Below are 16,272 nucleotides of genomic sequence, written 5' to 3' on the forward strand. Positions count from 1 at the left end.
TAAAACGACGGGTCAGCAGAACTGCTAGTTGAAAATGTTAATGGAACGCTGCTTCGTGAGATTGTGACCGAATGATGCATTTCGAGTCATTCCAACCCCCCGTTTTAGAGCTTTTTTTCCTCCAATCTGTTTCTATGCGTCATTTCACGCTGCGGTTCCGTCATTACGGGAAAGACTGTTCGTTACCATTTGCTCCTCTTTCAACAAATACCGAATTCCTGAACGAAAGACAATCGCCTGTCTCCAATTTTATGAATGAGTTTCGCCTTTGCGGAAGTGACGTACGCTACAGCGCGCGAATATAAATAGCCAATCTGCTTCTCCGCGTGAGTCATGTTGTAGCTCGTTGGGGCGGCTGTAGCGAGTCATCACTTGACGTGCATCTTCTTGCGTTGACAGTCGTGTTGATAATCTCAGTTTCGTTCGGAGAAACAGGTGGGATTTATGAAGGAAGAGATTTTTGACCAAAAATATGAAGCATGGCTTTCGACCTTTATTGGATGGATTTCTTTTGAGAGTATTCATTCGTTGGATTACGTCACTTTAAATGCTTTCCACCAGAGCAGCTATAATTTTGGTAAGAGTTCACAGGTTGGATACCGCTTTTTGTAAATTTATCGTCTGATGTGTTTTACATTTAATTTTGCTATTTATTATCGTCTGCAATGTATAAAATCCTTCGTATTATTTTATTTATTTATCGACAGCGTTTTCTATTGTTTTTGTAATGGCAACAGCAACAGACATGGAGCTGTTCAGTAATTGTGATGGAATTAGAATGTAGTTTTTTCTCGCCCTTTGTTGGCTTAGAACACAGGTTTTGATTTCTATTTCACGAAAAGTCTAATGTATTTTTAAGAAGTATTATTTTTCATCAATACTGTTTGACTGTGCTTGCTCTATTCTTGATTACAAGGAGAAAATTTAAAGCTAATTAACATGAACGTTTGTTAAAGAAAAATATTAGCATAATTGCAAGACTAAGAAGCTGTCTACAAATGATGTCAAGCTTTGGGGGGGGGGGGGGTCGTGAAATTGTGACAGTTGGAGGGAGGTCGTGACAAGAGATGTGACATCACGCATTTTTTATGAGAATATGTTTATGAAAACTAGTGTGACCCTTCGTGACAAGGGTGTAGAGGGTCAAATCTGTTGAAAAATAGTGCGACATCATTTGTGAATAGCCCATTTACATGCTATAAAGAAAACAAAGAGATCCATTTTCCATCTACTCGTGCATTAAACATTTTAATTAATTTTACTGTTGTTACTATGTTTCAATGTGTATTATATCGTTGTTTTCATTTCAACAGTAGTAAAAAATTTTGTTCAATGCTGTGCTTAAAAATTCCAACTGTTTTTTGGGACATCATTAAATAATATTATGAGTAGAGTCACCCCCTGCTCATTGGCGCTCGCCAAACCCTCGAACTACTTGCACAATTTTCATCGAATGGCTTGTCGATCCGAGAGCGCTTTGCTTGCTCATCGGACACAAAAAAATGTAATCAAGCTTTTTATCACTCTAAAAGTACTCTCAAAAAAAAAAAAAAAAAAAAATGCAATCAAAAAGATGATAAACACACACATACGCCTACACACGCACACACACACACACACACACACACCTATACAAGCATACACACACAAGCTCGTGATTGCGAAAAACATAATTTGAATTCAAGATGCCAAATATTCACATTTCTTCTTTTTTTTTTGGAGGGGGGGTGCACATGTTTAATGGCTTGTTTTGTTTCAAAATGCAACATTTTATTTCAAACTTCAGCGATATTGATTTTGGTAACGTTTGATAAACGCTTTGTTTGCCCTAGTTTGACGAAACATCTTGAAAATACGCCAAGTATCGCACCATATGTTTCTCCCATCTTTTGAATAGTAATATTTCAAGTTTGATTTGTGCATCCTCCATCTGCGTTACAGTAACTTGGTCATTTGGCGAAATTGGAGGTAAATGTGGTTGTTTCGAATGTTTTACATTTCAATGGAATTTTTCAAAGTTATTTAATGACCCATTTTATTTATTTGGAGAATTATTTTACATTTTGATGGAACCTATAATGGTTTTTGATGACCTAATTTATTCATTTGACATAATTTTTACATTTTATTGGAACTTTTTGAATGGTTGTAAGCGAAATTTTGTGGGGGCCATGACTGAACATGAACGTTTTTTTTTTTTTTTTTTTTGAACAATCACGATTGCTTATTGTTCTCACTTGACCGTCTTTGATGTCCGTGCCTTTCTCAACTTGGACCAGGGACACTAGCACCTCCGCCCACCGTCCTCAGCAGGCGCGGTTCAGAGCCGCCTCCTGGAATCCGTTTCTCCTGGTCAGTGGCGTCCATGTCCTACACACACGCACGCTCATACACACACACACACACACACACACACACGCCTACGTGCATACACACAGGTCTACGCACACACACAAGCTTACACATGCACGCACACGTGCCTACACACACACACAACTATACACATGTAACCGCTTAGGAGGGGGGGAGCAGGCTTGGGGGACAGAAGCTGTTTCTAGAAACAATAGCCCCCAATGAGCAGGGTCCTGTCGCAATTCGTGATTGCGAAAAACATAATTTGAATTCAAAATTTCAGAATTCAAGTTAATTTCTTTTTTTTGAGCAATCACGATTGCTTTTTGCTTTCATTTGACTGTTTTGATGTCCTATGATTTTATTTTCCCTCTGCAGCATCACCGTCGACCGGCTCCTCACGATGCTGTTGCAATAGCGAAAGCCGTCTCCAGGTTGCATCCATATCCAACACACGCGCATACATACACAACCACACACACACACATACACACACACACAAACACATACACACATACACATACACATGCACACACACAAACACATACACACATGCATACATACAGACACCTACACATACACACACACAACTACCCACACATTCAAGTCTATACACAGACACAAACACATATGCCTACACACGCATATACATACCCCCCCCCCACACACACAAACACATTCATACACACAACTACCCACACTCTTATGCCTGCACACAGATACAAACACACATGCCTACACACACATACACATACTCCCTACACACAAACACACATACCCCCACACACAAACACACAAGCCTGCATACACACATTCGTGATTGCGAAAAACATAATTTGAATTCAATATGTCAAAATTCAAATTACTTTTTTTTTCCTGCTGTTTTTAACACGCTTTTATTTTATTAGCTTCACCTGTATGTATGTATGTATGTATCTTGTAACGGAATCTTGCAGCTCAAACTTCGGTCACTTCCTGCGATCGGATTCTTTTGAAATTTGGCACGCGACCTCAGACTCGATGACAATGCAATATTGTATAATCAAATTAATTAATTAACTCTTTTAATTGTTAGTTTCCCCCAATTTTAATCAATATTTTGGCATAAATCCAACAATGTGAAAAAGGAAAAATAAAAAAAATACATTAAAAATGCTCGCAAAAATTATTTAAAAATATCTACAAAAACCTTTAATTTTTCTGCATCAGACAAAATTTGTTCCAATGTTCCAAGGTAATTAGAACATGAAATATAATTCTTTTTAACTAATTTCATGCCAAAATTTAGGTGAGCCTTCAATTGGAAATTCATTGCTGATCAGACCATTGTTGAACAAAACTTTTATTCAAATGCATCTCAAATTTTCAAAGTAATATAAATATGATTTCCGCAAACATACGTCGATGACTCACAGTAGCTTCCCATCGGGGTGCCCTTGTCTTAACTTTAAGATATTACCTCGCACTCGTTTTATAAATAATTTCGTTGCCTGATAATTCTCCAACATAAGACTAAAAGGCAGAAAAATAAAATAATAGTTTTAAAAACTAAAAAAACACGCTTTCGTAGCAAAATGAAATAAAAAGTGAAAAATAATCTTTGAATGATAGTAGTTGACCAATCACTTAATTTTAATGTAATACAAAAAAGCGTGGGGGGCTTCTTATCAGTTGTATTGAATTTCTTCCATTTGTTGTCCAAGCAAAAATGTAAATAGACAGCACCCCACGCTTTTTTGTATTACATTAAAATTAAGTGATTGGTCAACTACTATCATTCAAAGATCATTTTTCACTTTTTAGTTCATTTTGCTACGAAAGCGTGTTTTTTTTAGTTTTTAAAACTATTATTTTATTTTTTTCCTTTTAGCCTTAAAAAAAATTGTTGCCATCTGAATTTTAGTTTGGCGTGGTTCAATATTTCTACGTTAAGAAAATTGTGCGAGCTGTTGCCGAACGACTATCATGAAAATGAGCCCGATTTTTACACGTGATAAAGTTTCTACTACTTTATTTGCTGCTGCGACACCATCAGATTTTACAGAGAACTATTAAACATTGAGCTATTAAATATGTGTGACTAAACTTAATGCGCTTACTTTGTTTTGTTTATTTTTAATTTATTACTTGGTAATGTATAGAAAGATGTGCAGTCATTACGAACAACTTAATGCATGTTTTTATTCCAATTTCTCAGATGTTATAATATTGGTAGGTACTACAATTCAGCTTGCAATATAAAGATAATGTCCTCTTAAATTTAAATATTTATTATTTAAATTCGGGGCAATTAAACTTTGAGCAAATTGACGAGGTCAGCTATCAATCTGTCTTCAATGCTTAAAATGTTTTTAAGGAATTTAAATGAAACATTTTACAACTATTTGATAACCGCAGTACCGCCAAATAGGATATTGTTTTAGCGGAAGAATTCAAAAACACATATTAATCTATGCGCCGGTTACAAAATATTGTACAAAAATTGTGATTTGTCAAATATGCAACAGGAGCACAATGGCGGCATAATGGATTTATCAATATGGGAAAATAAGGTTTTAATAGTTGGTGATGTTCTACAGCTGTGTGGCAGCATTAGTTGTCGCCATATTTGTTCAAAGTTACCTCGAAGCTACTAATTTGGCAGTTGGGACACTTTTTCTCTTTTAGTTATCTTCTTTATCTTTACTAATAATAAAGCTCGAAGTCTCTCTGTCTGGAGGATGTCTGTATCTCTGTGACGCGCATAGCGCCTAGACCGTTCGGCCGATTTTCATGAAATTTGGCACAAAGTTAGTTTGTAGCATGGGGGTGTGCACCTCGAAGCGATTTTTCGAACATTCGATTTTATGCTTTTTCTATTTCAATTTTAAGGACATTTTCCGGAGATGGACGAGTAAATTACGAAATTATCATGACGTGGAATGGGAGAGCGAATGAACATAGCCAATCGGCGAGAAATTCGTCATCCATTATTTGTAAATATACAGGCGAACCGAATGACCTTTTAATTTTCAACTACGGGCACAACCGTGCGGGTACCACTAGTTTTTAAATAAAACAGGCCATTGAACGCGATTAAAATCTTCATTAAATGTAAAATTATCCGTCAAATTAATAAATGGAGCGATTAAAATAAAAATAATCCGCTCAAAAAGAATGAAGCAAGCCATTTAATAGCTATTAAAAAATCTACTAAAATTAAACTATACCGCACACTAAATTTAGCATCATTGAAAGCTCCATTAAGTACGAAATAACCCGCCAATCCGCCAAGTTAATAAACCATATAGTTCAAAACTTAGAGCAGAAATTAGTAAATAGTTAATCTCTTCTCAATGGTTCAAAATAATAAAAACTACATTGGAATGTAAAATGAGAAGAAAACATGCCAACAGCGTAAACATATTCTTGTGTTTTCATCAAAGTAAAAAGTAAACGTATCGCCAAAAATTTCAAACTGTAATCTCAATTATCATTTACATTGAAAAGCTGTTAGATAATTATTTAGAACTATTTACGGAAAGCTTATATTTTGTCAAAGTAAAAGCATTGCTCACATGTAATTTTTTTACCATTAAGTTCTAGCTAGAAGGTTAATCTTTTATTACTCTTGTATTTACGATTATCTTGATTGTATTTTCAGCATTTTTTAATTATTTGAAACCGGTGAGAAATTTCTAACCATTTTATTAGCTTGCATTAAAAATAATTTGATTGAGTAAAGTTTATACTGTATTTTTTAGAGCATTTTATTTCACTTGTTTAAAATGAGATCTCTTAATAAAGGTTTTAAAACTGGATCACTTTTTGCTATTTCTTCCCCCAGCCCTTCTCTTCTGTTATTCGTAGTGTGTTCTTGTTTTTTGACTTCTTTAAAACCCTTTTTTGACCGAATTTGAAAAAAAAAAAGGAAAAAAACCTTTTTCACCATTTAATGAATATAAAGTGCCGTTGTAAATTATGTCCACCTCCCCCCTTTTACCTACTTTAAGAGTCTCATATGAGGCCCAACATATCATTTTTCAATTTTTTTAAGAAATTTATTTTATGCCAAACAAATTAAAAAGCTTGAACCTAATTGGTGAAAGTATAGAAGTAGTATTCGAAAAGTATTATTTGATAAAACATGAAGCTATTAACATCAAGTTCCAATAATAATTCAATTTCCCTTCTCAGACAAATATAGATCCAATAAGGTCAAGAATAAGATATTAGAATCTCTATCATCATTTAAGGATTATTCTAGCTGTCATTTTAGGGCCTCATACACTTTTTACCCCAATAAGTGGTGTCACTGAGTAAAAAAAAAAAAAAAAAAAAAAAAAACTTTGAAAAAAAAAAAAAAAAAACATCGCTATTTGAAGTAGGAGACTCGTATAAGGTTCAGGGTAACAAGATGGTTAAAAATTTAACTACGTTATTATTTTACTATTAATCATTTAGGACTAACGCCTTTTTAAATGTCCAAACTTACACTGTAAAAGCCTTCTGAAACGTCACTGTTTATTTCCCGTCACTTATCATGAAACGTTTCTTGAATTCACAGGTTCTCACCAATTTCCTGTGAAAAATAAGCATCTTTGTCAAAATGTTTCCGGAATTACTACGAGTTGCAAGAATGCAGACTTCTCACTGTTGTGGAAAATCTTTTAGCTACTAATTTGAAGACTGAACGTATTTATCGTGTGTATTGGCTTCAGCTCGATTACAGCCCGTCCAGATTGATTAAGCTCCCAATGAGAGCGAATAATTCTCTGGATTCCGCACTTTTGCAAGAATTGCTAGCAAGTGAGATGCTTGATACTCACTTGCAGTTCTCTTTTAGCTTTGGCCATGGTTGCAATAATGCTTTTGTAGCTTTCTTGGTAAATCAGGAAGGCGCTAAGATATTACTTAAAACCTACCGAAGTTTTCTCTGAAGGTTCCAGAGACATGACTGGTTTTAATTGGGGAGATTTCTGTATTATTTAGAAAGATTCGAGGATAATTTCAGAAAGGTAACAGACTTTTAGTGGAAAATGTTCCTGTTTTTTGCAAGATATGTTACTGGCAGAAATTGGGCACATTGGCTACCCAATATTTTCCAGGAACGTTTCTGAAGTTTTTTTTTTTTTTTTTTTTTTTTTCTGTGTAGATCCAGAGGCTCAGAGACTTGGTGAAATTTCAAAATTATATTGGACTGCCAGAACTTTAATGAACACTTATTGTTTCAAATCAACCCATCTTCCTATCTTGTTTGTTCGTTTGTGAATCATGTTTGTTTTATTTCTTTATTGCAATTCTGATCCTTGTTTCTATTGTAAAGTATTGGGCTGCCAAATCTCCACGGATTTACGGTTGGCCATTTGTAACAACATATTTATCATTTATGACAGCAACCGGTTCCTAATTCATGACATTGCTATTCTAGGGGTCTGACACATCGCCGGACCAAAACGACCCCCCAAAAATGATGTCCACCAATGGCGAGCTGGGGTCCCTCGTGGATTTTAACAAGAAGGCCTCTGCCGCGACCATCATCAACAAGATCAACAACGCTTCGTACGCATCCTCGTCGGAGAAGATGATGAAGAGTAGCAGTTCTTCCTCTACGTCGAGCAGTTCCTTGCTGAGCAAGAAAGCGCAGATTCTCCACCACGCAATGTCTTCGTCGAGTCAAGAAATGAAACAGCAACAACAGTCGCAACAACAAAATGAGGTATTTCAGGTAAGGTCTTGACAATAAATCATGACCTGAGGTAAAATTTCAGCTTAACGCTTTGACTGTCATGGTTATTATGTGTAAATAGCCAGTGATGTTTCCATTAGGACACTGGCTATCAGACATGATTGCCCATGTCCCAATGGTTGTCTCGTGTCCCAACGGTTGGGACAAGGACATTGAGTGGTTCAAAAATACATGTAAAAAAAAAGTTTCTCCTAGATACCAGGACACCCCTCAATATTTTTAGACTTGTGGATAGCAATATACTGGAAAAATTTTAGCTTCCTATTTCAATTAGTGATGTGACGGATCGTTAAAAAAGTAGATCCGCGGATACGGATCCGGATCATTAGTGTCAAGATCCACGGATCCGGATCTCTTTTTTTTTTACCCAATTCAACTATCCAAGTGCAAAATTTGTTACGGAATCCCGTCAGAATAATGGCAGTTTCTTCAAAAAATGTCAACTGCGTCAAAAATATAATCAAGACTATGATTTACTAATCTCTGTAAAATTGAGGGAGAGTTGGAAGGAATGGGTCAGTGCTGCATTAAAGCTTAGATGGAATGTGAAAAATTATTTCTAGCTTACTCGGTAGATGTAGGATACAGTAGCAAGAGTGTAAAGCTGCTATTGGACAGGCTAGAAATAATTTTTCCCATTTTATTTCAGCATAAATGCAGCGCTGACCCATTCCACCGAACTTCTCCGACCGAAGAGATACAGAGCCGGGATCACGTTTACAAACAGTAAATAGAGAATTTAGTCTCACTTTTTTTTAAAGGATGCCAAGAAAAACAAAAACGAAGAATAACAGAAACCCCAAATCAATAACAAAAACTAATATTAAATTAAAAATTTAAAAAACGAAACATGTCCCATAGAGCCGACCTCATATTAAGATGAATTTCGCGGGTCAGAACACACAATTGTTAACTAATATGAACTGACAGCAGGTAAAAATTTTAAATCATTGAGCTTTTTCTCCTTATCTTCCGACTATGAAATCGCTACCAATCATGCAAATAAAGGCTTAGAATTGCATTTAAAATTTACTTAACAAGATTATAGCTCCTACTGTATATCAGTAGGAAGTTTCAAATAAATATCAAACGCAGAAAACTTCGATCTTTCAATTAGGGACAGCATTTTTAACGTACGGGTAAATTTTTACTACCATAATTGTGGAACACGTTAAATCGATTTTTAATTAATGTCTCCGGTAATTAAAGTTCTTCAAAAACGAGGCCAAGCTGAGAACACTTTCGATCAAGTCATCTTTTGAACGAAAAATGAACTATCAAAATCGGTTCATCTGTTTAGGAGCTACGGTGCCACAAAAAGACACACTGATACACACTTCTAAAACTTATTTCCCCTTCCTTTTTGAAACGGGGGGGGGGATACAAATTGGCTTCTGAAATGATACCTTTTTTAAATAGGGAATAAAACCTAAATTTTAAACGGTATTTGAGAGTCTTTTATTCAAATATTTAAAATTTTTTAGAATAGAAATGATCCGTTTAAGATCCGTCAAAAAAGTAACGGATACGGATACGGATACAGATCTGTATTTTCCCTCGGATGTCCGCAGACACGGATACGAATATCCGGAACATCACTAATTTCAACTGAAAGAGGGTGACCAACCCCTTCCCTCCAAACTTCATCAGTATGGGGAGGGGGGTTAAAAAATACAGTGAAATGAAAAAACAACGCTACATATAATGTACTCGAGTATTATGCATATACATTGCAATAAAATAATTATTTACGAAAAAACAGCTGGGGAAATTAAATGCTTCTAAATTTGTGACATTTTCTATGTTACGGCTAATGTTAAATTGAGGAGTCATTGAGCACCGTCTTAAAATTTGAGTAAGAAGCTAAAACTTTTACAGCATAACACTATTAGTAAATCTAAAAAAATTAGGGGGTGTTCTGAACTCTAGCTGAAAAAAAGTTTTTTTTGAACCACCCTAAAGGATATATATCATATAACATATCGCATCGGCAAGGAAAGTGATACAACTGAAAAAAAAAAAAAAAAAAAAACAGCATTGGAGAAAATCAAGGTTTTACTTAATAGTAATACAGTCGAACCTCCATATATCGAACTTCCAAATTTTATTTTCTATATATCGAATTTTCTATATATCGAATTTCGAGACATATCGAAATTTTCTATATATCAAAATCCCAGCAAATTTCTATGTTCATTACATAGAAAAATTGTTTCTATATATCGAAAAAATCTCTATATATCGATTTTTTTTCGAGACATTCGTAGATTTTTTTTCCACTTTTAACTGTTTGTCTCATAAAAACTGAAGGTTACGGGAGAAAATTATGTTCACTAAAGGTTGCTATGAAACTCATAAAGAATCTGGGGTTGAGGGGTGTGTAGACAGGTCGTTGTTTCGTTCTGGAGTTCTTAAATTCCCTCAAGTTAATTTCAAATCTTAGTTTTAACCAGTAGCACTGTGAAATCAGTTTCAAGTTATCCCTTTTCTCTGTTGATTATTATTCCTAGTCTTTTAGCTTCAGTAAAAATCATTCAAGTTAGGTAGAATGATTTTTTACTTTTCTCTCGATTACATTGTCAAAACGAAAATCCCCCTTATGTTGTGGATCAAGTTGAATTGCCGAAGAATGAAGATGTATGAAAGTGCAAAAATGTAATTTCTGTTACTTTTTTAATTATTAATTTTAATTTAATCCGATGCTCCTATAAATTAGAAATAGGGTTTCATACACAAAAAGCTTTTATTTTAATGTTTTAGGAGATTTTTCTGATAAAATAAGATAATTTCCATGTATCAAAATTTCTATATATCGAATTTTTTTCCGGCAATTTGCTACTTCAATGTATAGAGGTCCGACTGTAGTTTTAAGCAATACCAGCAAAAATATTATGATGTGATGTTTACTGGTTAGTTTTTATTGTCTAAATCGATAATGCATACTTAAAGTTCGAAATTATTTTTCCTAAATCAGGAAAATTAGTGATGTATCACAGTTGATTATATCGTTTTTATGCCACCACGCACTAATTGTGCAAGCTAGCTTTGTTCGAGTTTTGTGGCTAGAACGAGCATCAAATGTAGATTTTGATTTAATACTAGTATGTTTCTCCCCAAATTTTGAGCTGTGTCACTTTCCTAGCCGGGGTGCGATTTTGGCTTTGTAGTCAAAGTGTAAAGCTGAATTTTTAAACACTTCGCATGTGAATTTAATATGCGATTTTGAATTGCTTGAATTTCAACTATTTCACATCTAATAGCTTTCAGATGAGTGAATTGAAGGTACGATAGGTTCGTCAATAACTAGTTCAGCTTGTTTTGCCAAAAACAATAAGATTTTTCATATGTATTCGTAATAGAGGTGCGATATCAATGGTGAAATATCGATGCTTCAGAACGTCGGTGTTGCAAATTAAAATGATATTTAACAGGTAAAGATTCTGAATGATTTGTAAAAAAAATACTGACCTGTGTTAGAGTTCCAAAGGATGGATGGCTTCGTTTTGTTGGATGTCTGTGCATCCGTAAACTCACAACTCTTTTCATTCAAAAAAAAAGGGTACACTACAAAACTGAAAAACAAACATATGTATTTTTTTTATTTGTTAGAGACTACTATGTATGAATATAGAACGTTTTAAAAATCTATTTTTTACATGCACATTCTGAAGGTGTTAATGGAATAAAAAAAATTAATAACTTCTTGAGCTGTAGTAAATCGTTTGTCGCAATAGCCTTTGAAACAAAGGGTAATAGCGCTACTGTCTGATCACGGATTGTATGGAAAGACAAACATCCGTTTTAGAGCCGGAAATGGACGAATCTATTATTTTTTAGCGATGCCAGCTTTTGCAGAAGCAGAGTCTCATCCAATTGAGCGGAATACCGGCATCAAATTTTTACTTTTCCCCCTTATTCAGATAGATTCATCTTATCTGGACGTTTGAAAATTACATTCAATCCGTGGTTGGACAGTATCTCTGATAATTTGGCGATCTAACTGAATTTTGACAGTATTTTCTCTAATCAGTTTCACCTGTTTGATCATAATATTTTGAGTACATTTTCTTTGCTAAGCCTATGTTATTTTTTGTATGTTCAAAATTTGTTCAAGTTCAAAAAAAAAAAAGAAGCAAACATTTGACATACCAATACCCAAGGGCGTGCACAGAAGTTCTGGGGCCTGTCATAAATGACTGTTACGGGCCCCCTCCATATTTTTACCCCTAACTCTCAACATACATTTCACCTCTTGTTTGAAAAATCTCATGCCCCCTTCAGGCTCGGTCCCGGGCCAACAGGTGTCCCCCCCCCCTTCTCCCTTGCGCACACCTCTTTCAATGTCTAACAGCGCATCCAGACTTTTTCTTGTGGAGAAGGATGGAACGCACTAGTATTTACAGTAAGGCTCGAGATAGAGTATTCTGAGGGGTTGAGCCAGAAATGCTCCCAAATTAATTAATCCCTTGACTTTAAAACATAATTATCTCGAATAATTTTTTTTAAACATGCTGTATTTTATAAGACAAGACGATTTATCAACGTGCACCAAAATCCCGACGGATATTCAGCCTTAATATGCCTATTCAGATTCACTTTCAAAGTGTTGCATCTATACAGTCCTTTTTAACTCGAACCGGTTACATTAAAAAATATTAAATTTGTTCAGGTGCAAAACGTTTTAAAAAAGAACATTTTCTTGTGGGTTTGAAGTAAAGCCCGGTTTATACGCAAAAGCATGGATGGACTAATAAGATGTAAGTTAAAGACCCAAGCTTGGGGTTGAGGCAGAACTATAAGCATACACTGACAACCCAGCTACTGCATCCAGAGACTGCAGTTTCGCCTTTGTTTTGGGCTCGTTAGTCTGGAATTGAATGAAGCTGACGGCAGTTGTTCTTGACTAAGCTTTGACTTTCACTTTACGACTTTTGACTTTGTCTTTCAAAAGTTTGACTTTCACTTTTCACCATAATTTTGGGCACTCTCTGGTGTGCAAAACAAATTTTAGCAAGGCTTAATTTGTAAAGGAGCTCACGGGAGCTGAGCTCTTTCACTTCTTTTCAATTTTGTGCAAATTTTAGCATTTTGAGCAAAATTCAGGCTATTAACGCGTAAAAAGTAAGTTGTGGTGACTATGGGTCTCTGGCACTTCTTTTGGCAGAAATTAAGCCCTGCCAACCAGTGCTACAATGAAAGGACCCCAGCTCGATATCGTCTATTCCTGACTGATGAGCCCAAAACAAGAGCGAAAGTACGGTTTCTGGATTTCCTAGACCGACTGTCGGTTTCTGCTTATTACCTAGAAGTGAGATTCGCTGTCTTTCCCTTGAGCGAAATCCTTAGATTGGAAAGAATTTACTCCTGCTCCCGCTCTCCGTTTATATAGATCTTAAGACACTACTCTTAAAGGTAGGAAATGGGGTGTTTTCCTTCAGTCAAAAGTACTACCTTTAGTCGTTGAAATGGATAGAATGAACAAAAAAAATTACATGGACCCAGAAAATACTTTCATTTTCCCAACAGTTTTTTTTTTAATTCATTTTTTAAAATGTCCGATTTTTCAAACAAGGCGTGGTCTTTATGACGTCACAAATGATGCAATTTGGCGCATCTTTCTACTACCTTTCCACGTTATGATAATCAAGCAGCGAAATAAAATTACTCTCTATGCTTGCTATCAACCATATCGTTGCCAATACACGTGAGTAAAGATGCGAATTAAATATTTTGTTCTGTGAATGGCAACATTGAATGGCATTTCATCACTTGTGACGTCCCACGACAGAAGTGTAAACAATGAAAACGCACCGATTTAAGTAATTTTTTAAAAATACTAAACTTAAATAAATCATTTAAAAAATGGTGAAATCCTATGTTTTTAAACATACTCTTTCAGAAGAAAATACTTTTAAAATTTTGGAAACGACCTCATTGGCAAAAAATGTATGTTGCGGAAGAAATGAATGCTAGTGAATCTTGCATATCATAGTTTATTTTTCTCACTTACAGGAAAACCGAAACTTCTGTCGCAGCGTGAGCGTCACCAGCAACTCGAGTGCCAGCTCTGACTCGCGCCGGAAAATGATCAGCAACTCCTCATCCGCAGCATCTCAGGCTCTAGTCCAACGTGGACTTTCTGTGGACGAGCCCCTCTCGGAGGAGGAAGGTCCAGTGGGACTAAGAAGGGATTCCCTGACCACCTCCTCCTCCCCGTCCGAAGTCAAGTTCGAACAAAAACGAATGAGCTCCTCCTCCAAAGTCAAAGTGAGCACTTCCGACGGGTATTCGGCAGAAAAGTCGGCTGCCACCAACCAAGAAAGGAAAAGACTTCAGGCTGGAAATGTCAGTTATGAAGAGAAGTTTGCCTCTACAGCCATGAAGCAGAAACTCGAAGCAGATGGGTTCTCTTCCGAAAAGGTAGACAGCGACCCATCAGGTCTCTATTTTTTTGAAAAATAAGTTTTACAAGCGGATAGGTTAAAGTGAACAAAGTAAAATCATATGAAGGAGATATTGCAATGACTTTTAATCTTGTTTCGGTTACTTTTATGCTACTCTAATGGAAAACGCTTCTTCTCCGGTTTTTAATTGCTTCAGCAGTTATTAGAGGAACGAGTTTTTACTCTTTAGTTTACTCATCACAGAATTTCTCATCGCTCCCAAGTGCGATGGCGCACTCTTTCAAACATTAAGAAGTACTCCTCTCTAACGAGAAGCCACAAAATGATATCAAACTCCTCTAAAATTAATCTGCAGTCTGCACCATTGAGAAGGAATAAAAGGTGGAGAGAGTGAAGCCTTCAATTCTTGAAGAAAGGACCTCCAAGTCACGTGATGAAAGTAAAGTATTGGAAGAAATTAGATTTCTTCCATTCGTTTCCCGCCTCCTATTCGTCAAAGTTTAACCTTGTGTCTTGAGATCTTTGCCTCAACATTTCCTAAGCCAATGATTGAATTTGCTCCTTCTCGTAACTAATTCCTACTCTAAGGTCTGAACCATGAAGATTCTCTCGTGGAGATTGCCTCCTTCTCATCAACAAAAATGTCCAGTTTTCAAGGGGTTTAATTTTATGATTTTGGTATTCATGATACAAATTTAAGCGAGTAATATGGTTGAACATTGCATTCAAAAGTTGTCAGTTAATTCCTATTTCTCCATTTTCTAAAAAAAGATCTGAAAAATAGACAGCAAATATCTTCATTTGCTTACTATTACTCTTTCTTGGTGATCTTTTAAAGTTAGAAAGAACAGTTGAATCAGAGTTCGTTCGATCCTTTGGCAGAAGTGAGCAAGTTGTTAATAAAGACAGTTCAATACGATATCCTTTTTGCTTATCATACGCACTTGAAATTAAATTTTGTGCGCAAATTGTGTTAAAAGTGCGCTTTAACTCTGAAATGACATTGATAAGAAATGTCAGTTGTGACAGCATGTGTTTCTTGAAATAGTTGTTGTTTTTATTTATTTATTTATTTATTTTATTTTTTATTTATTTATTTATTTATTTTATTTTTTATTTATTTATTTATATTTTCCCCCTCTTATAACCCTTTGTAGGTTGCCGCTGTGAGACAGGACCAAGTGCAGCTGAAGACTGCAGATTCATTGCAGCAGCAGCAACGCACTGCAGTGGCCGCTTCGATGAAATTGTCAACTGATGAGTTCACTGCGGAGAAAGTAGCCATGGCCAAACAAGAGGAGAAACATCTGTTTTCGCAGGGCATGGTTCAAGCGGAAAAGAACATGTCATCGTCTACTTCTGCTAAAATGACATTTTCTTCAAAAGGTAATTCCCGCTTTGCATATACTATCAGCAAATCAGATAACCCTAACGAATTGCTTGCTGCATTCTGGATAACTTGAGCAAAATACATTTATAAAAATACTTTTATGTTTATTTTTTATCCATAAGTTATTCATCATTTTTTTTTTTTTTTTTGGCGGGTAAGTTAGACAGGGTGGCGACAGATCAGGGAAATCAGGGAGATCAGGGAAAAGTCAGGGAACTTTATTAATCAGGGAAAAGTCAGGGAATTTTGAAAAAATAACAAAAAATCAGGGAAAATTGATTTTATGAAGAAAAAAATTTTTTTTTGCTTTACAAAATTAAGTACTCTAATTCCCTACGCATTTTCCGCCAATTAACTGTTCAAAAAAAAAAGTAAAATTAATGAGGTGAGATTATACA

The 16,272-nt window shown here is 35.5% G+C and overlaps 1 protein-coding gene across 3 annotated transcripts in view; it reads left to right on the forward strand.

Annotated features, from left to right (window-relative positions):
• LOC129227311 (NAD(+) hydrolase sarm1-like) overlaps positions 1–16,272 on the forward strand; it is a 193,023-nt gene that overhangs the window by 150,490 nt on the left and 26,261 nt on the right. For 2 of the 3 annotated variants that reach the window (XM_054861855.1, XM_054861853.1), the window contains 3 exons: positions 7,763–8,059; positions 14,093–14,500; positions 15,642–15,870. In XM_054861855.1, the coding sequence (XP_054717830.1) occupies positions 7,802–8,059; positions 14,093–14,500; positions 15,642–15,870 (895 nt within the window). In that variant the 5' untranslated portion in view covers positions 7,763–7,801. Of the gene's footprint in view, positions 1–423; positions 578–7,762; positions 8,060–14,092; positions 14,501–15,641; positions 15,871–16,272 lie in introns of those variants that run through there. The other variant, XM_054861854.1, reaches the window with a different exon arrangement.

Source organism: Uloborus diversus, chromosome 8 (assembly GCF_026930045.1).
Source record: "Uloborus diversus isolate 005 chromosome 8, Udiv.v.3.1, whole genome shotgun sequence".
Taxonomy (NCBI): domain Eukaryota; kingdom Metazoa; phylum Arthropoda; class Arachnida; order Araneae; family Uloboridae; genus Uloborus; species Uloborus diversus.